The sequence below is a fragment of the Dermacentor andersoni genome, chromosome 5 (assembly GCF_023375885.2).
Source record: "Dermacentor andersoni chromosome 5, qqDerAnde1_hic_scaffold, whole genome shotgun sequence".
Lineage (NCBI taxonomy): Eukaryota > Metazoa > Arthropoda > Arachnida > Ixodida > Ixodidae > Dermacentor > Dermacentor andersoni.
The window spans coordinates 102,800,871-102,821,769 of NC_092818.1; the positions used below are offsets into that span (position 1 = coordinate 102,800,871).

The 20,899-nt window shown below is 45.4% G+C and overlaps 1 protein-coding gene across 5 annotated transcripts in view; it reads left to right on the forward strand.

Annotated features, from left to right (window-relative positions):
* GluClalpha (glycine receptor alpha 1) overlaps positions 1 to 20,899 on the forward strand; it is a 398,335-nt gene that overhangs the window by 371,608 nt on the left and 5,828 nt on the right. For 4 of the 5 annotated variants that reach the window (XM_055070894.2, XM_050178330.3, XM_055070895.2 and 1 more), the window contains 4 exons: positions 7,062 to 7,285; positions 10,578 to 10,660; positions 12,725 to 12,859; positions 14,940 to 15,475. In XM_055070894.2, coding sequence (XP_054926869.1) covers positions 7,062 to 7,285; positions 10,578 to 10,660; positions 12,725 to 12,859; positions 14,940 to 15,475 — 978 coding nt within the window. The remainder of the gene's footprint in view (positions 1 to 7,061; positions 7,286 to 10,577; positions 10,661 to 12,724; positions 12,860 to 14,939; positions 15,476 to 20,899) is intronic. The other variant, XM_050178334.3, reaches the window with a different exon arrangement.

Below are 20,899 nucleotides of genomic sequence, written 5' to 3' on the forward strand. Positions count from 1 at the left end.
AGCGCACCTGTGAAACAAGAAAAATGGTGAGTGTCTTTATTTGTACATACCCTGCTACCATTCTTTGCCAACAACTCAAAGGACCTGGACAACACCCCATCGTATACCAGGTGAGTTTTCCTCCTGGCCTCTTTGCTCCATGCTGCAGTGTCGTTGAAAGCTCCCGTGTGTGTATCTATGTTGTGTATTTTACTAAATCGCTCTTGTCGCCTTGCCAAACGCTGTTTAGACTGAAGCTGCATCAGCTATTACCTAATATTCCCTAATGAGCTGTTATTATTTACATTCTGCCTAAGTACAACAATACATTGCTTTTCTTTACCCCCTGCTTAAGTACAGCACATGATCTAACCCGCCGTGCAGTCTCAGTATAATGAACGTTGTATACACACACTTCGTCACTTTCTGCACAGCTGTTTTAGCTATGCTAAATTTAGCATGTTACTCAGTACACGAATAGAAATACCATGCTCATGTCTTAATGTCATGACATATCATACACGCGTTATGTACCTTGCATAGCTTGCATGATCCTCACAAACTTAACACAATATGCTATTCATCCCTCTCTATTAGCGTGCCAGGCAAACTCAAGTCGGCCTTCTTTCTCGATAACAACGCACTATGTTTTAATCTTGAGAGCAACGCGTCACGCCCGACATCACATCTGTCTGCTGTGCACTTAAGCATGCGTAAGGAATTTCAGAAGCATACCACCATATATTGTTTCACCAAAGAGAAAAATTTCGCCTGCTCTTAGCAGACCCCTCTAACTCTATCACATGCACCTGGCACGTATGTTCCGACAGCAGACACTCTTGCCCTGAAGCACTGTGTGCCTAGACATCGTGAGCTATGCAGCTACCCCTGGCCTGAGTCCTGCATGCATCTCTTCTCTGAGCTGTTGGCACCCCGCCTCCATAAAAAAGGAACACTAAGGTGGTGCGCCCTGTTTGCAATGGGCACAATCTATTGCCATGGACTATCGCATCGTCTTTGTCCTGCAACTCGCCATTAAAGAAACGCTTCTCTGTCTGTCACGTGTCGCACTGTCTGTTCACTTGCCTGCGCGTGTGCCTGTGTAAATGTGCCTGAGTATGCAACGTACATGTCTCGTAGCACGTAAACTGGCCAGAGCGAGTTGAAAAACAATAACGCGTGACATTCAAGTAAGGGTTTACAATCTTTGTACTTTACTCTTTGGCTAGAGTGCCATCGAAAAATTGGCAACCTTGTGCCGAAATTATGGTGAAATATCTCCATGGCATGCTGGACGCGCAAACTCTTCCCTTTGCAAGCGAGTAACTGTCATCGCAGGGAGCTAGGATCAACGATGTTTATCCAACGAGACGTGGTTGGTGTACGCTACTATTCGGAAGCGGACTAAAGGGCGTAAATCAGGTTTTCGTAAGAGGAGTCCGTTGGGGGGCCCGCACGAACACAAGTCTCTTTGTCGAAACGTTAGCTCCATTTACGTTCCTTGTTCGACCACTGTTATTCATATTCTTGCAGCTGTGCGATCTCGCTGGTTCTTGCTTGAGCGTTTTACGTGGTACACCTGAACACATCAAGACATGTTCTCCCTCTCTATGCTGAACTGCAAATATATGCGAAGTCTATTCAAAGTGCGTGTTCAAGGAGAACATGCTGTTTTAACATATCGCTGGCATGCGTCAAGGAAAAATCTGAAATTTGATCGGTTTACAACAGCAAATTTTATTGGCCTCGTCAGCATCGGAACATTTAAAATCTGGTGTTAAGTCTGCCGTCGACGATAGCACTCCCAAATTTCCTACAGGGGATACAAAACTTAAATTCTGAAAGCTTCGTTTGACCAGACAGGCCGTAAACGGCGTACGTCAGACGTATTTTTACTTAATGTTACCCAAATGTGGATCACAAAAAAAAACAAAGGGCAATAATATGACGCTTTTTGTGGGATTGGCACTTGTGCTGTTATGCGTGCAAGACTGACAATCCACTTTCCAAATTATAGTCGAATCAAGTTAATCGTTCAATATTCGCAGAGCCGCTATACGTTATAGTGGCGTCACAATGAGACAGAACTGGTCTAAATGTTTTGAAGAACCCGTGACACACATTGCGAATAATTTTGTCTCACAGCATCATCTCAAATAAAGCTACTCATGCTCCATTTTTAAGCTTCGACACACCGAATCGTGTAATTCAGGTTTAGAGAAGCTAGCGCATGTTTATTATTTTGTTTAGAAATACAAAAACAACACACACACGAAATACTCAGAAGTGCTTAAATGACTTCTTCAGCTCCAGCTAAAAGTATTTCTTTTCCGAACACAAGAGGGAACGTTTGCGCTAAGTTAGCGAGTTTGCGTCTGGACGCAACCGAGGTGGTGACATAAGGATTGACTCCAAGTGACTCTTATACGTAAGAGCACCGGCCGCCCTGTTCGCGTAAACAGGTATTCTTCTTCGCTTCAATAAAAAAAAATGCGAAGAAGAATATTGGTCGAAACGCTTGTTTTTAATGCACCGTGAAGAACTTTCGACTGCACAGACGCACGAAGCAAGAAATTCTTCACACAAAGAAAAGCAAAACAAACCGCTTACGTCCTCTTGTAAACCCATGGTGATCACCCAGTCTATACACCGCTCGTTACCAGAGCGAAAGTGCAAGGAGAGCGCGTGTCCTCTGCGCGTCGCGGCTGCTACTCTTTCACATCACACCATTACGTCATTCACAGGAGTCAAGTTTCGTGCATTGGCCTTCCTCCCTCTGCGTGTGTGCCCCCTCAAGCCTGTTGTGTTGTGTCCCGTGTACGGTAGCGGACGGCTGTGGCTGCAAATGGCCCCGTAGCAACCGAGCTGTACCGAACTGCGCGCACAGCGCTGCCCGCGCTTGCCAGCGTGTATGCGTGTGTATGATGCGTGTGGTTTGTAGGAGGCCTGCGCCGTGCGTGTGTGTGCGTGTGTGTTCGTCTCCCGGTGGTCGATTCGGAGGCCCGGCTGTTCCCTGCTCCCCCCTTTGTAACCCAATTCTTCAGGAGCCACGCAATTGCACCAAAACCCTCTCTGTGCTGTGGAGGTAATATATAGCTGTCAACATATATACGTCCAAAGCACTGAGGGGGTTTTACTCACTCCTCATCGAGCGAAAGCACCCTAAATGCCGCAATCCGCGCCAGAAGCGTCTTTTTGTATGTTGCCCACTTTTTTGCTTCTCTCTTCTACTCTCGTCGTGGTCTTCTCTCTTTTTTCTGTCTGCCTTTGACTTTCTCTCTATCTTGCCATTGCTTTCTGTCATTTTTCGTACGACTTGGGGCGGTGTTTGCTCGCAAACGCATAAGTTATTGTCTAGGTTTTGCTCGATGGGAACACCATGCATTCGGGCAACCACTTGCCATTTCATACTTCCTTGGTACGCACCGTGTGTGGCCAAGTAACTGACCTTAGACGTATAACAATAACATTTTCAAGAACACCCACACGTACTCTTGATACTTTTTGTGGGACCTGAGACAGATATTAGCCTTCACGTTGTGTTTTTGTTCTTACTGTAAAGCTTAGTGCTTGACTTACCGCATTATGTGTTATAAAGGTTCACGTTCTTCTACGTTCAAATTTTTGGGTTGTGCATCCCTTGCAAAAAAAAGCCTAGACAAAAGCTTGTGCATTTCATGGTCCGTCACATGTGCCGCCTTGAATGCAGTATTGTTACACTACGCGCAGAATTTTTGAGAGGTTGACTGAGTGGTGTGAAAAGATTTAGGGAAGCTTTACCATTTCGCTTTTCAAACTTTGATGGTTGATATTCTCTTAATTCTCTTTTTTTTCGAAGTGAGATCTAATCAGCAGCTTTGTGCCAAATGACTCGGCGAGAACGAGTTACGAGAGATAGATAAAAGCATCACCCGTTTTGTGTGTCTGTCTTTTGTTGCCATGTGTTTGTAGCGAATATCTATAACGAAGCATGCACTAAGCAGTTTTCAGAAGGAACATTATAAATGGATCTTAGCACTTATTGCGTTGTAGACTCTGAGATGAGCTTCCTTGTGCGAAAGAAATAATTGCATCACGTGTCTAGATCCGAGTCGGTTATCTTGACATTGTACTGGTTTATCAAACCCTTTATTTTCAGAATTGGTGCCTACAACTTTCCTGCGCCTGAAACTCCGGTTCTGTAAATTTTACGTTCACATTCTGCCACCCAATTACATATTACCAAGAGGCCAGCTGTCAATCACTGCAGAGTAGAACTTAAGCAAGAAGGACGTTGTTCTTGTCATTGGCAGCACATGCAAAAACTGTTACAAAGGGAAACAATTGTCCACGAATAATGTCCTCCTTAGGTTCTGATATTTTCAGCACTCATTTGCAGCCTGTGCAGCTTCTTTTATTATCTGAGAATAGTGTGGGATGAAAGATTGCGGTCTGGCAACAACTGGCCTGTATCTAAAAGGTAACCGGGTATATTCCATGATCAACCTCACGCTGAGTTCTATAGTATAATGTAGACTGTAGTTTTCATAGGAAGCCCCACACAGGCTGTTCTTGAAGCGTTACGATTGGTAAAACGCAGGCACAAGAACGTTAAAAGATCCTTCATGGGACAACTATCATTACCTCACGCACGTAGCTGTGGGAATGAAGTTGTAAGCAGAATCATTGCTAAAGAAAAATCTCTTCTCGTACTGTAAAGGAAATTCTAGATTAACTGTTTAGACACTACGATAATTACTGAAAGTTAGAACGTTGTGCTTGGGACAGCTTATGGTATGACCAGAAATAATATAGGGATAGCGTAACTGTTGTGTGTCCCAAGATGCACTCAATGTCACTCTCAATGTGCTCTGTGCAAAATGTGTTGAGCAGAATGCTGAATGAGAAGTAAAGTGCAAGTGGGCGGCAACGTCGTGAACATTTAGTGCGCAAAACAATACACTGTCACCATTTCTACCATGACGTCATCAGACAACAACGTGAATATAGTCTAAGAATCTATAATGTATGCGTAATATGGTGTGTCAGAGTAGTATTGGATAAAATTAGGTACTTATAACGATTTCTGTACGCGATAAATAATGTCGAAGCTAGGCGCCAAAATTAAAAATCTCGTTAACTAGTACCTCATTCAAAGAAACACACAAATAACTGCTTACTGTGTGTAAATTGCCAAATATTGGTGCGGTTTGAACTGTAATGCTCACCACTGGTAAATCGTTTATGATGACTCAAATTCCTCATTCTTGCAGCTCAGTATGAAAGCTCGGACGCTTCTCAAATGACTCCACTCACTGTGCAGACTCACGTTTGACAGACGACGAATTGGTGATGCCAATTTAGCTTAAAGGTGGTTAACATAGGGAATCACTAGTACGGTCGAATCCGAATATAAGCTGAATAAAAATTTACTTACCAACCGTCACTACCACGTCATTTAAACCACCAATCTGTCGGCTGCCATAGAAACTAGAGACAGATTTTCCTCTAGCAATCTTCACACGCAAGTTTGTGGCTAAGCCTATTGGCTAGGTTACAGCACTGAGTGCGAACGCTTGCAAGGGCTAAAAATAGAACAGAAAAAAATAAAGAGTGAGCGAAAGAGAGAAAGAGGCAAAGGAAAAATAGGGAGGGTAACCAGAGATTATCTCCGATTGGCTGCCCTGTACAGGGGCAGGGGCAAAGGGATGCGATACCTTTTGTAAACATCTTGAGACATTGTTTTTGGGAGGCGTATGTTGAATTACAGGTATTAGATCTTCAGTGTGACCGATAACATCGAGACGTAAGCGGCATTCACGTTGCAATCTCATGATATTGTGGTAGAAATTGAGAAAATTATCACAGAGTGCAATTGGACGACACACACAACGCAGGTGATGACATCCCCTTGTACCACATGATAATATTGAACAGTTGCTGAGATGTATGACTTTCTTTCACTAGCATCCTCGTTCAAATTTCTCTATGCTGCACATAATCCTAGGACGGTATATATGTGTAATTTGTGCCAAGGATGGTCCGATATTGCGACTTATATTACAGCAGCATCTATTTAAAGAAAACCTTACAAGATGTCAGCTACGGTGCAGTGACTTTCAGCTGCGTGATGATATGGCGGGTACTGACACAACGTCATTACGTGTACGCCGAGCTAAAGCTTGAACATACTTCAGTGCCCATTGCTCACTCGTATGGGTCTCAGTGGCGAAGACCAGCAAGTCATTCCACTGGGGCTCGTTCTCACTGGTGGTTGAGAAACTCAGAACTGTATTTGTGCTACCGTAGTCCTGCTTTGAATCAGGAAGCGATTGTTACTCAAAGCAAACGAATTCGCGAAGAAATATGAAGTTTTAATACATATCACAGCGGTCATCTGCATAACACGAAACAATAGAATCTTTGCAGCAATGATAACCCCGTTGGCCCTCCTGCCATAACTTGTGAAAATGTCGCTCAGGAGCTCTTCAATGCCAGCAGCTTCGCGCTTGATTCGCAAGCTGCTTTGCAAATAACAAAGCGAGTCCAAATGAACGTTGATAAATTGTTCTTACAGCGAGTTTCACAACGTCCTCACTGTCGCAAAGGCTGTCGGTAACTGTAGTTCTTGACGAACTGAGTGACGTTCCAGCTGTGCTTCGAAGTTGTCAATTTATTGTTCAATCAGGGAGTCAGACTATGAGTTATTTTTTCCCCGCGTTCGGTTCATCGCAACTCGGCGATCTCAATGTTTAGGGCCATTGCAGAAAACATGTCCTCAGACATCTGCAGTATAGTCCACTAGGGAGTCACTCCTTTCAACGTAGCCAGCCTGACGCTTTACTCCAGGTTGCCCCGAAGCTTAGCGAAGCATAAAAGCATCGAGGAGGCCGCAAGCTCGTGCACATTCGCTGTGACTCTAGCAAGGTCGTTCTTCGGGCCATCGTGCTTAACGCTTCAGGTCGAGAGTCGGCTCTTGGTTGAGACAGCCGGCTTGCTCTCAACTGCCAGTGAGAACGCGCCACCCTTCGCAATGCACTGTCCTCGTGCGGCCTCGACCCCCAGAGCTCGCGTACACCCGCGCCTTGCACGCGCGTCCGCAGGAGTACACAGTGCAAATGACGTTCAGAGAGCAGTGGCGGGACGAGAGACTCCAGTACGATGACCTGGGCGGCCAGGTACGTTACCTGACGCTCACCGAACCGGACAAGCTTTGGAAGCCGGACCTTTTCTTCTCCAACGAGAAGGAGGGACACTTCCACAACATCATCATGCCCAACGTGCTTCTTCGCATACATCCCAACGGCGACGTTCTCTTCAGCATCAGGCAGGCCTCTCTTTGCCTCGATCCAAACCGCGGGCTTGCATGGGTTGCATGTGGCTGATGTAAACAGTAGCGCAGAGGATGGGACAAGGTTGTTGTTGTTGTTGTTGTTGTCCTATGTGGCCGTGGCACATACCCACAGTGGGGGATTGGCCAAGAATCGGGCGGTTTAATTAGGTGCCTAAAAATAATAATGAAACAAGGGGAATTAACGGCGTGTGAGCTTAAAAGTAAACGTTTTGTGTCTGGAGAAAAAAAAAATAGATAATCAGATGAAAACCGGGTATAAGAAAATAATAATAATAATTACAATAATAATTAATAATAGATAAGAAATAAAATAAAGCTATGGTAGGGAGGGAGAACGATCAATCTAACATGGAAAACGATTGGTTTCAATTAGGTAATTTTGGATCGCCAAGCAAACATTTCTGTGGCTGAACCCAACAATGGAGGCTCCAAAAGATAGGATCACAGGCACTGATAAAGTTAGACCAATAGAGCGAAGCGGCATTTCGAGTAGTCGTTTTCTTAGAATAGAAAACCGTCTGCAAGACAACAAGAAATGGTCGATTGTCTCCGCTTCGCCACAGAATGAGCATAATGGTGAGGGGACCAGACCAGACCTGTGGAGGTAGAAGTTCAATGCAGGTATACGGCAGCGCAGCTTCGTGATGGACACTTCAATTTTCCGTGTTCGGCAAAAATCTCTGTTCTAAGGGTGCAGGAGATGTCCGTAATCCTCAGAGTTAGTAATTGCGGAGCCTGATACGGACTGTATAATGATACTCCTGCGAAATCTAGCTGCAGTAACGTAAGCAGTCAAAGGGCAGCAAGGAAGAATCGGGCCACTTATCGATGCCTTGGCTAGAGAGTCTGCAATTTCATTAATGATTAGTCCTTTACGGCCAGGCACCCAAATCAAACGCACGCTTCTCAAGTAACCAGGTACCAATGATTGAAATGTCCTCATCACGCGAGAATCACTAGAAGCAGTAAGGGATGAGCACAATGATAAAGAATCAGTGACTATCACGGCTGACGTAATTGATGGTCCTAATTTGCGTAATGCCAGCACCACGGCCATGAATTCAGCTAAAAAAATCGGTATGAAATCTGGCAGCCGAAGAGAAAATGTCCAATCGAGAATCGGGGAAAATATTCCTACACCTGATTTTTCTTCACATTGTGAAGCATCTGTAGCAATTACAACGTTTGTTTGAAGGTATTTCAGGTGATCTTGTAATATACCGTCGAGAATACGGTGTGGAAGTAATTTTGCATTATTAGGAAAGATGTCATCAAATTGAATATCCGTGGCAACAGCTCTGTCGGTAATAGGAAGTACATCGCATATGCGCACGCCCAAAGAGTCAAGTAATTGTTGCACGAATATAATTTGCGGTTTATGCAGTCGCGGCCAGATGACACCAAAAAACAACGCAGGTTGTGAAATAAAGATTATTTGGGTATGACGTAGTGGTGATTCGTAAATCCTTAAGAACGTCTGCACCGTCAAAAGCCAAGGTTGGCGCTTCGGCTGCCTTCGACTTCGTCCCACCCCTCGCGCTCTTGTAGCAGGTTTCAGTTGTTAACCACAGAAAAAAGCGGCAACATCGGTATGTTGAAACTTGATGGAACGAGGTGATTGGCGAACTGGCAAGATTTGACAAAAATCAAAAGTTACGTTTGTTTTTGTCATAGATTTACATTTTGTTGACAAAATATCTAAGTAAATTTCCCGTTGTCAAGCAAGAAGAATTGTACGTCTTTCTTTTTTTCTAAATGAGACTGTAGTTGTGTGTCGTGTCAAGCACGGTTGATGTGCTGGGTAAGTTTGTTAAATAATTTTTTGCTTGCCAAATTACGTTGTCTGAATTAGTGGAAACCAACTCAGCTCGGCTAATAGCGCCGATACAGGTCGCACAGTATACCGAAAGCAAAGGAAAAATAATGATGAGAGAGGCAGACAACGCGAATTTTATGTGTGCGTTATTTTTTTAGCGTATGTGTCATTCGAATTTATCTTGTTGCGTATTTTTGAGCAGCTCGCGATCTTGCTCAAGATCAGCTTACGATAGATGGCGTTGTTTGCCGTTATTATCGCTTTGTTGTTGATCATAATGATTATAATAATTCTCATGCTATGGCACATGCCCACAATGGGCAATTGGCCTAGAAGCGGGCGGTACAGTTAAGTTAAAATGAAACAAAAGCAGATAAATAGAAGGCAATAAATGTGATAGGGAAAAGAAACAGAAGAGAAATGAAGCAGGATTTCTTGAAGATGAGTAAAGTTGGGAATCCTCGTGAGAAATTAAAACGCATATATATATATATATATATATATATATATATACATATATATATATATATATATATATATATATATATATATATATATATATATATATATAAAACAAAGGCTGACGTAAAAATAAGTGTACCAATTCATAAAGTCAAACCAATCAAGCAATCGCCTCGTATTGCAAATGGGATTAGGAGTTTCACAGCAAACATCCTTATGACTGAATTTTAGAGCCGTGGCTCTGAGAAAAAGCATAATTGGGAAAGTCAATGAAAATCTCAAGTTCGCGAAACAGCAGCAAACTATACATTTCTTGTAGTGATAACCAGCGACAGAACAACAGAAAAGATCAATTGTCTCAGATTTGTTAGAAATATTTGTGTCATGTTCACTCGTCTTCATATTTTCTTCAAAATTTCTCTTCACGTACAGGAATTGTCAGCAGTTTCCTACGCGTGTGTAAGGAGAATTTTTCTAGAAAGAAGGACCCTATAACGGACGCCTGTCACCTCAGCGTTTCAAAGGGGGTGCTCGCAAAATTCATTCAGTAGATCCATTCATTAACAGTCGTGCGTGACAAATCCGTCATAATTACAAACGCACATTTCTCATGCATCTTGAGACCCCACGCATAAAGAAATGGCTATCACAAAGAGTGCTGAATCAAATATTTCATGCACAACGCCACTTCGACAGTGGCATAAGTTACCAAAATTCTTTTTTTTTATTCTTAGCATTAGTACTGCCCCTTCATGATAGAAAAAAAAAGGTGCGAATTATATCTTTACATCTTCCTCAAAAGCTTAAGCATTATTGTCAGCACGGATTATGTACTTAAATCCTCATAGAAGCTTCAGCATTACGCTTACCTAGCTCAGCGATTGCTTCTTCGAAGCCTAACGTCTTTCTTGAAATGGGAAAACTGTAACCAATTCTTGCCTAAAATTAGTTTTTGTACATTTGTCTCGTTTCTTTTTTTTTTTTCAGAATATCTTTGGTGCTTTCGTGTCCAATGAACCTGAAGTTTTATCCTTTGGATAAACAAATCTGCTCTATCGTCATGGTGAGCTGTAAGTGCTCCGTTTTACTATATTTTTCTGACAATATCAAAGCTACTAAACATATGGTGTCTCAGGTCTTATTGCTCTGCTTGCAGGGGTACATGATTAAAAAATCTGGAATGATTTTTCAAAATAAGTATTTAAAAAAAACTTGAATCAAACAGCTCTAGCACATAGTTTGGAACCATTTGTATTTGTTACCAGGTAATTCAAGTCGTGAAAACATTCTTAGTCGTCGCTCAACTGTTGCGGTTTATACTAATCGACAGCAGCAGCAGTAACCTGTACTCGCTTTACAGCAACTTTTGTAGTCAGTGACGAAACGTTTTTGCAAGGATGGCGGGAGTAGTGACATTTTGTCCAATGCAATTTCGTTAGTTCAGAAATGCCCTGTGCAGTGCATCGCCCACCCCGTGGAAGAGATGACAAAGAGAGTCTGTGACGCCGTCATATGGTGTGGCCATGTGAACAAATGCTGCTAGTTGTTTTTTCTTTAATATTACCAAGTACATCTTACGCAATGGGACTTAATGACTGAGAAACTCTGACAACTTGTCGATAGCAAGATTTGTCCACGCTCACTAGTATGGGTGGTACCCTAAAACTTATTGGCGATGAGAATTCATCTAATCCGCAAGCATAAATAAGTGATTTGCGCGTCACTAGCGCCTATCTGGATGGTAGTCGTGTTGGGAAATCTATGAGTGTTTGCATTTCACTCACGTTCTTCGCTGTTTGTCTTCTGAGTGACCTCCCTAATTGCGGCTAAGCACTTAACACCGCATGCATCCGTTGCGCAGCGGTTACGGACAATGGCGCGCGTTCGCAGTCCAAGTAAGAGGCGACGAGTACCTGTACGGTAAAATTCTATGCTTGCATCGTTAAACGAAGCACACAATTCTCCAGTACAGTTTCGTTCAAGCGCATTCATTCAGCCATGTAAGCACTCAGATGAGGCAGTGCAGACGCTACGCCATGACGTTCCTTGGACTCTCAGTGCGAAACGCAACTCGTGACCAGTGTAGGCTTATTCAGACGACAATATACGAAGCTGCTGTTAGCGTGTGTTACAGCTAGACTGCGAACTATGCTGGTGTGTAATACGTTTTTTTTTTCTGGTTTCTGTCCGCCATTGTCAAGACAAATAAATAGCCGTAATTCACGTGTGAGTATGCTTGCAATTAGGTAAAAAAGCACATCAAGAAGAATTTTCACATCACCAACTTAGATTAAATATTTGAAAACAGCCAACTCACTGCGGCAAAGCAGACGAGTATGTCTATGGGACAAGCACAGCATCCCTTGACTTGTGCCTCCGCAGCAACGATATCAGCTAAGAATATGGCTACGCTGTAAGATTTACCAAGTGAAGGCTAGTTCTGCCGAGTGGTTACGGCAATCTTTAATACGTGAAGGGGCGATGATAAGCACGCTTAGCTTGTGCTTATCTGCCTGGCTTCTGCCAGAGCCGGCTGTGCTTCACGGCAAGAACAAAACCTGAACGAAGAACACGTAACATCGTCAAAGTTTATGCTTTTTACCAGACATTCGCTCGCTTTCTCCTCGCAAAAATGACTCAGAATGGCTAGACAGCTTGACCGTTCGTTTGTTCCATTATCCGACGCATGCCTACGCCGATCCTACTGGCAACATTCGTTAAATATGGCCAGTTGCTTGTTGAGTGCAGCAAGAACGCCAAAAGGACTGGTGTGCCACTCCTCTACTCACGAGCCGAACGTGTTCACTGAAATCGGGCGCCACCTGCGCAAGCTCGTCTCGGCCGCCGTGACACGAAGTGATGCGCTACACGTAGACATCGTCGCATCACGTCGCATTAGCTTGATGCGCTAGAAACAGCGGTCCGCTAATGCAGCATTCCTAATGCACCGATCCTACTTTGTTAGCCTACAGTCATATAAGCAAAGCTATAATTTAAGTCAACTGGAGCGTTCAGGACGTGAACCAGTTGAAGGAACGTGCGTATCGATATGTTTGTTAAGTGGTGAAAATGACCGTGTAATTCATACGAAACACGGTTGATGAACAACTTGCTCTCCTTATTTTCGCATCCAGATGGGTACACAACAGAGGACCTGGTCTTCCTTTGGAAAGAGGGAGATCCTGTACAGGTCACGAAAAATCTCCACTTGCCACGTTTCACTCTGGAAAGGTTTCAAACCGACTATTGCACCAGTCGGACCAACACCGGTACGTGAACGTTTTCTCGAACTGCCACAGGTATGGGATGTTATTCAAGGGCACGAAGAGATTTCACGAACGCGCACCATATTTCGCCTTCGTGTCTGGCTGTTAAAGTCACGGAGGAAGAAAAAAAGAAAAACTAAAAGAGAGCGTCACGTGACAACCTTGACGCCTACTCATAAAAAATGTAAAGGAGAAATAGGCTCTCATCACGCGATACGCGAGTGGTAACTTCTGGTCGCTTACCTTTAGACGCGAAGAGTTTTCGAACGATCTATCGCACAAGCAAACCTTCGTAATGTATGGCCGCTGAGATCCGGCAGCGCACATGGCTTCCTGCGGGTGGCCACGGGCGCCGTAGAATCTCGGAGGCCACGCTCAGCTAATACAACCACTCTTGTTAATCTTACTGGACCAAGTAACCGAGCGTGAATGTCGAAAACAGCGCCTACTTGAAACTAATACTTCGCTGTCGAAGCATTACAACTCAAATGTAAAGCAAGCACAAGAGTCTGTGGGCAACGATAGGACGAAACAGTGCAGGACGACGACTTGGTAGATCCGAAGCGGGCAGATGTCCCCTTGTAAAAGTTACTACGAATGAAACACTCTTTTGACTGCTCTGGCAACCTTGTAGGCCTATTCGTTCCCGCGACCCACCGCGCACGTGGATGCACGGGAGAGAGATGTGGCGTCAGAGGAGGTTGGCTTGCCGAGGCTAGCTGAGGGACGCCATGCACCATCGTAGCTTTTTCCTACCTCTATGGCGAAAGGTAAAGAAAGAGCAAAAAATAAAAGCAAGAAAGGCAAAAAAAAAAAAGATGACTTTTGTTTGTCGGATAATGCTTGTCAGTGTCTCTGTTCAACTTGAATTTTCTTGTTTTTGTTGAGACGCTTATGACACGCAGAAACACTCTAGTTATCAGCTCACACAACCAATTCTAGTCTCGGGATACGTCTTTCAAAAAAGATTAATTTTTGTTAGAGTGTTGAGGGCAGTTTTTTTCCGGCCCGAAAATGTTTTTCAGATGTTGCTACTAATCCGTAAATTTCCGAAAATGTTCGTAAATCTCGTAAATCTGCAGTTGAAACGGATATCCCCGACTTTGTAAGCTACACTATAAATAGAAAGGGCGGGTGTTGTTTTGGAATAGCAAGACATAAATCTAAGTCCTTGCTTAAGGCACGTAGGTTGGCCACGATGGAAACCATTTAAAGAAGAAAAAGTCATTTTTTCTTGTTTCTATTTTTATAAAATGCCAAACACTGTCATAGTTCTACTTAGCCACTCCCTGTTTCGCTACGCCCACATAAATTTATTCACAAGCTTGAGCTAGGCTAATATGTCAGAATGCCATCCCATTGTCGCAAGGGCTTGTCTCGTTAGAAACCTTTCGTGTGAGGATGAGGGCAGCTGCTTGCATTTATCGCAGTCTGTGAAATCGCATTTCTTTTCCAAATATGATGCAAAACAAGTTTCGTCATATCGCGGTTCTAGGGCTAAGCTCTCTGACCCAATTGTTATGGATTGCCGACTTAACGCAAGAATGCCAAAGCAATCAAGTAGGCTACCAACTCTCCAAAACATTGGCGGCGCGTAGCGAGAAGCGGCCTGTAGATTCGTCGTCAAGATAGTTGTTTCATGACGCTTACAACGAGTAATGCGCACTCTTTTCATGCAAAGTACGCTATACACCTGTAAAACCTTCAGACAAACGGGTCAACTAACGGATGTACCACACCCGAACAAATTGTACCTTCTCTGTCAGGCTTAGCGCAGAAATAAGTACGAGTAGCAACCAACTGGACGACGCCTTCACAGTGTCTTGCCTGCAACGAAGGCGGACTTGGTCTTTATGGAATGCAGTAGCCTACGTCAGAAAATTTGGTTACTTCTTACTGTGTGTGCTTTTATAGGTTGTGTGCGTGGAGGTGCATGTAACTTATGAAGATGTAATTTTATGTGACACCCTCGTTATCTTGATTATAGCACGCTAGGCGTATGCGGCCAGCCAATAAACCTCTCCAGCGTCTATTGAGTGATTTCTTTCTCTCTCTCTCTCATTTTTTATCGTATCGTGCTCAGGCGAGTACAGCTGCTTGCGCGTGGACCTGGTGTTCAAGCGCGAGTTCAGCTACTACCTGATCCAGATCTACATCCCGTGCTGCATGCTGGTCATCGTGTCCTGGGTGTCCTTCTGGCTCGACCCCACCTCGATCCCGGCGCGAGTTTCGCTGGGCGTCACCACCCTGCTCACCATGGCCACGCAGATATCGGGCATCAATGCCTCGCTGCCTCCCGTTTCCTACACCAAGGCCATTGACGTGTGGACCGGCGTCTGTCTGACCTTCGTATTCGGCGCGCTCCTCGAGTTCGCCCTGGTCAACTACGCCTCGCGGTCAGATTCACACCGGCTGAACACGCAGAAGCAGAAGCAGAGGAAATGGGAGCTCGAGCCACCCCTGGACTCGGACCACCTGGAGGACGGCGCCACCACATTCGCCATGGTGAGCTCCGCGGCCGGCGAGCCAGCGGGCCTGATGGCGGCGGCCCCGCGCTCCTGGCCACCACCGCCGCTGCCGCCAAACTTGGCGGCCGGCTCCGCGCAAGCCGCCGCCGGCGTAAGCACAATCCCCACCCAAACTCGCGCGTGCGCACTCTGAGCCACGCTGTGTGGCCCAGGGCCAGGGGGAACGAGTTCCCATGAGTTCGGCTCAGTGTGTCACCTAAAATAGCTCTATAGGGCTATTTATAATACGTAAGAAAAAGCTCGTACTGAAATATTTGTGTATGTCCCATTACTTCCACATCCGACTAGAGCGTATTAGCCAGCGGGACAATGTGCAGCCTCGTATAATTGCATGTTACAGCGTTGGAGTACTGAACATGTATGTTATTGTTCTGTTAGTATTCTTTTCTAATTTTTTTTCTTTTATTCGCGTTTAAAAAAACGAAATGCGCCAATACATTCCCAAAAACAAGCGCGTAAGGTAAGAAGCTGCAGATAGTGAAACATGAGCGGGCATGTTATAGTCTAATTTGGTAGGACCATAGTTATGGGGTACAAAGCAGTAGGCCGGTCGAAAGAATAACGCGGCAAATACATTTTTAAGAACAGGTAGTAGGGGAGCAATTAGTTGTTTGTGCAGTCGAATATTAAACTGTGTGGTGTGATGTATTTTGTGTAGTAACACGGTAGCAGCTTCAAACCGAGGCTAAGCCGTTTTCCGTTTTTTTGGCATCAGCAGTGTCCGCACATGCGGCGATCGACGATATAGTGCCATGCTGTCCAATATATTAGCTCGTACGGAAGAGCCAAAATTCATATTGCTTTCTTATTCAAGCGCGATTACGCCTCATTGTCTATGTTTTGCATTGTCTATGTTTTGCATTGTCTATGTCTGAATTTGCGTTGAGTAAATCATAGACAGAAGTTCCATATCGTATATCATGCCCAGGATTGATCGTTGAACGCACACTACGTGTTCCTTATGACTACAACGCACCACAGGCTCTGATTTTGCTCGAGGCTCAGCGGTAATCACACGCACACGTTTGCTCGGGCCCTCACTTTCACATGCACACGCTCAGGAACTCATCCTCTGGAACACGTCTTCTAGATGTCCATATCTTACCGAGCGTAGACGGGCACTATACCTGCTGGAAGAAAAACTGCTCGTTTGGCGATACAGTGGCACTGAATAGAGTGGAAAGATTTCCTGATTTAACTGCTGGTACACCCATGCAACTACCTTCAGAAATGATTGAGGCACAGAAAACTTATCGCGATAAGCTGGGACTCTTGGGGTGGCTGCGAGAGTAAATATTATAGATGGAAGCACACAGACGCACCTGGAGAGGCATAGTTAATCTTCCTAAATAAAGAAGAATCAGGAATTGCTCGTTTTTTTTTTCTTTTTTCATGAGCCATATCAGCCACACTGTGTAAACGAAATAATCGACCCGTATGGCAGGGTACTCCGAGTGTAGGACCGGCGGTAAAGCAATACGTATAACAATAAGGCCTGGCTTTAGGGTCATTCACTTTTATACAAATGTCACATGAAAGTCATACAATGACTTGGCGGCTTGTAGTTTATTTCAGCTGGCGCAAGTTTCTTCTACAGCCACGAACCTATATATAGAACAGAATGGGCAGTTATGTAAAGAGTCGTGGAACGCTTAAAAATATATATTTATATATGTCGAAAGCCCACCTTTATTTCTTCGTAGCCGATCTTTATACACCTATCCGCACTCAAATGTCCAGTCCCATTAATAGAGATACGCCTATGTTGGCAGTAGTAAACTTTCTTGCGAGTGAGCACTGTAGCGAAGCGCGTCAATCAATTGAGCAAGTGCGTTCATACAATCTGGCAACGAGAAATTCACATTTTAGCCTACTCTGCACTTCAAGAGCGTGTCGTAAGATATAAATAGCGAAACGAAAGTCCCGACATAATACAACGTCCACAATGCGGCAGCTATTCACAACGGAGGGCCACAGTGTAGCACTTTTTTTTCGTTTTTATTGTTGTTGCAGCGCTTGATTCATTAGGTGTTTCCACATGAACGATCCAGTTTATTATACGCAGTGCCACTTGCGATGTTTCTTAGATTGCTACACACCTCCACCGCTCGCAAAGCGTTTCTCTCACATTTGCACATATAGAAACAGGTACTCATGAGGCACTTCGATCGCGGTTGCAGCGTGTTACAACGCACGTGCAATATTGCGATGCTCCACATAAACCGAACCTCTTCCATGGAAAGACAGTTATACTATAGGCTAGCCTCCAAAGAATCCTTTGTCCTAATTCAAAAAAGGTTTTCATTCTTAACATCTGTTTGTATTGACCGGTCGGTCTTGCTAATGTTACGTCCGTTATTCCAATTCACAATCGCATGACCTTAGGAAATTTTCAAGCGTTCGAACCATTTTCTTTATATTAACACTTGTTTTAGTCACTGTCCCATTGTGTCAAGTTCCTCGGAACAAAGTTGTGCTTCGTACTTCGCGGTGGCATTGCAGAGCATGACCCTGCGCATTCAGAGAGCGTTTTCTGCAAACAAAAGAGCACAAATAGAGACAATAAAGAGCAAACCATTTACAGGAATATTGTCTATGTTCCAAACATTCCAGCATTAACGCATAAAACATGTTGACAGCGCTGTTTCGGAGCAAACTAAATAAGAAAGTAGCTGCAGATGTTGCTGAGAATGCAAGACACGTCGCGCAGACATGCGGACTTGTGGATGGTGTAGAGAGTCCGACGCGGCTGTGGGAAGCAGGCGAGAGCTGCCGCGTGCCTACCCCGAAAATTAGGTACAGGCGCGCTCCCGGCCTGGTGCTCAGCCATTGCGGGACCGCAACGCTTGAAGAAAGGTGTTTCTTCCCAACCCGAGGGTGTCTCCGCCTAATAGGGCTGTGAGATGCCGCATGGAAAATTGCCGTCATGGGAGCGGCCCGTTGAAGTCGAGGCGGTGACTCCGGTCTTTTACAGTGGACGTCTCATGACTGGCGAAGTCGATGACGCACTCTCCTGTTTTCAATCATGGGACACAACGGAAAACGGATTGTGCCAAAGGAAGTGCATTTGATATTGGTAACTGAAACGGGTGCACTAAATAGGGACAGTCTTAACCGAAATAGTTGGGCCTTTTTAAAATCAAGAAAAGGGCTGACAGATGGAATAGCACGCTGTGGTATAAAGGTTATAAACAGGGATAAAGTGCCTCAGAAAGACCAGCTTTTCTGAGGCACCTTATCCCTGTTTATCAGCTTTACACCACAGTCAGGTCTCTTTAGGTTTGATATGAATGTAGATAGGAGAGAATGACGGTTAAGGCCTAAATATAGTCCGACGTAGCGTGAGGTGGTGGTGGTGAAAACTTATTTATTTGTAATAAAATTGCTGCGGAGAGACTCCGAGTGGTCGGAGGTTCTTGGCTTGCGATGGGGGGGGGGGGGGGGGGGGGGGGGGGGCCTTCAGCCCAGGGCTCCGCTTGCGGCTGCCGCTCTGCGGGCTCGGTCAATCAGACTCAGCTGCTCTTCCAGGCTCTCGCTGGCCAGCCGCTCCTCCCGTCGCTCCGTTGTAGGTTGTTGTATGGGGGGTACGGTAGTGATGGCCTGACATGCCCACACGTTTTGATATAGGGTAGCTTTAGCTAAGCACCATGGGCAGCGAGGAGGGTATAACGTGGGATGTATTTTAGTGAGGATGTGCGAATTGGGATGCGTGCCAGTTTGGATTTGCCTCCAACTGACCGATTCCTCTTTATTTAGTGTTCGGTGGGGTGGGGAATAGGTTCGCCTGAGCCCTCTATATTGGTTTAGAATGGCCAAGTAATCGCACGGGACGGGAACGGGTTCCTCAGGGGTGGAGTAGGAGGGTGCTCGGCTCGTATATCCTCAAGCTACCCTATCCGCTGCCTTGTTTCCCTCCCGCCCCATGTGTCCCGGGGCCGATATGATGCGATGCTGAATTGGGGAGGGGAGGAGCTGTATTGGGATGCTCGCCAGTGTCTGTCGCGCTCAGGATGATACTGTGGGCAGGCTGGCTGATGCGCCCTTGTAGGTAGCTGTGGCAAGCCACCTGGGAGTCCGTCAGAACTGTGAGTGAGCGTTTGTGTCTGTAGCCGTGGGCAAGAGCGAGCGCAATGGCTGTTTCTTCAGCCTCGGTGATGTTGTGGCAGCGTATGAAGGCGCTGGTAAATTCTTGGGGTGTGTTGTCCGGAATTGTGGTTACTGTCTTCGAGTTAATGAGGTCGTAGTTGGCGGCGTCAACATAATACGTGGCATTCTTGTGCCGGTACTTTCGTTCGAGGGCTCCTACTCTGGCTTCTCGCCGGCCCTGGTGTAGTCGGAGGTCCATATTGCGGGGGATGGGGGCGACCTTATAGCTGGTGCGAAGGAGGTCTCTAATGAGCTCGCGGCGAGCTGCTTCATGGCGCTGGCGGGTATAGCCGAGGCGTCGAAGCAGTGCGCGGGCCGTTGGCGTTTGCGTAAGTCGCTGCAGCTGCTTGGCGAGTTGCGCTTCTCAAAGTTCTGCATAGGTGTTGTGCAGATCCAATGCGACAAGATTACTCGTGGGAGTGCCTGGAAGTAGCTTGAGTGCGGCCTTATAGCCCTTCCGGAGCATGACATCAACTTGGTCCTGTTCACCTTTGGTAAGTCACTGATACGACAAACTGTATGTCACCCTACTAACCACGAGGCTGGGTATGAGTTTCAGGGTGTCCTCTTCGCGCATATTGTGGCGACGAGTGGTGACCCCGGATATCATTTGGGCCACCTGCAGCGTGGTAGTGCGGATTAGGGTAAGGGTGTGATGACGTAGCACGAGCGCGCCCACACGTTACGTCACGTTGGCGAGAACAACAGCGTCTATAGTTCGACCGATGGTTCGACGCAATGGCGCAGCCAACGTAAACGGACGCAGTCAACGTGCCCCGACGCGCCCGGCGTCGAGCGACGCTTGCACGCGTGCCGATAACGTCAAACTATAAACGTACCTTTAGTGTAAGTCAAGACGGGGGCCGACAAATGGAAGCATACTGCGGGATAAATATTGTATAAACAGAGGTGAAGTGCCTGAGACAGGCTAGCCGACGCTTCAATAGGTGGACCTTTATTTGTCAAAGGCAGCTTTGTCATCCTAGGCGTTAGTGGAATGGCGTCACATGTTGACGTCACTCCACTAACCTGTTAAAACTAACACGCCAAGGATCACAGGGATAAAAATTGGATAAACAAGGGTGCGTGCCCCAGACAGGCTGCCCTACTTTTCGACAGGTGAACCTATCTATGCATAGGTGGCGTTTGACAAGGATAGGTCTACCTATTGAAACGTTGGTCAGCCTGTCTGAGGCACTTCGCCCCTGTTTATCGTAATTTTATCCCACTGTGTTACTATAAGAAAACTACTCAGGGCTCGCTTTTGAAACCACATGGACAGTTGCAGTTGCAAGTTATTTGACCCTAGCTTAGTATTTAAAGCCTCAAAACAACCTTTAAGCTATATTTGCTAACGATATTTTCTTTG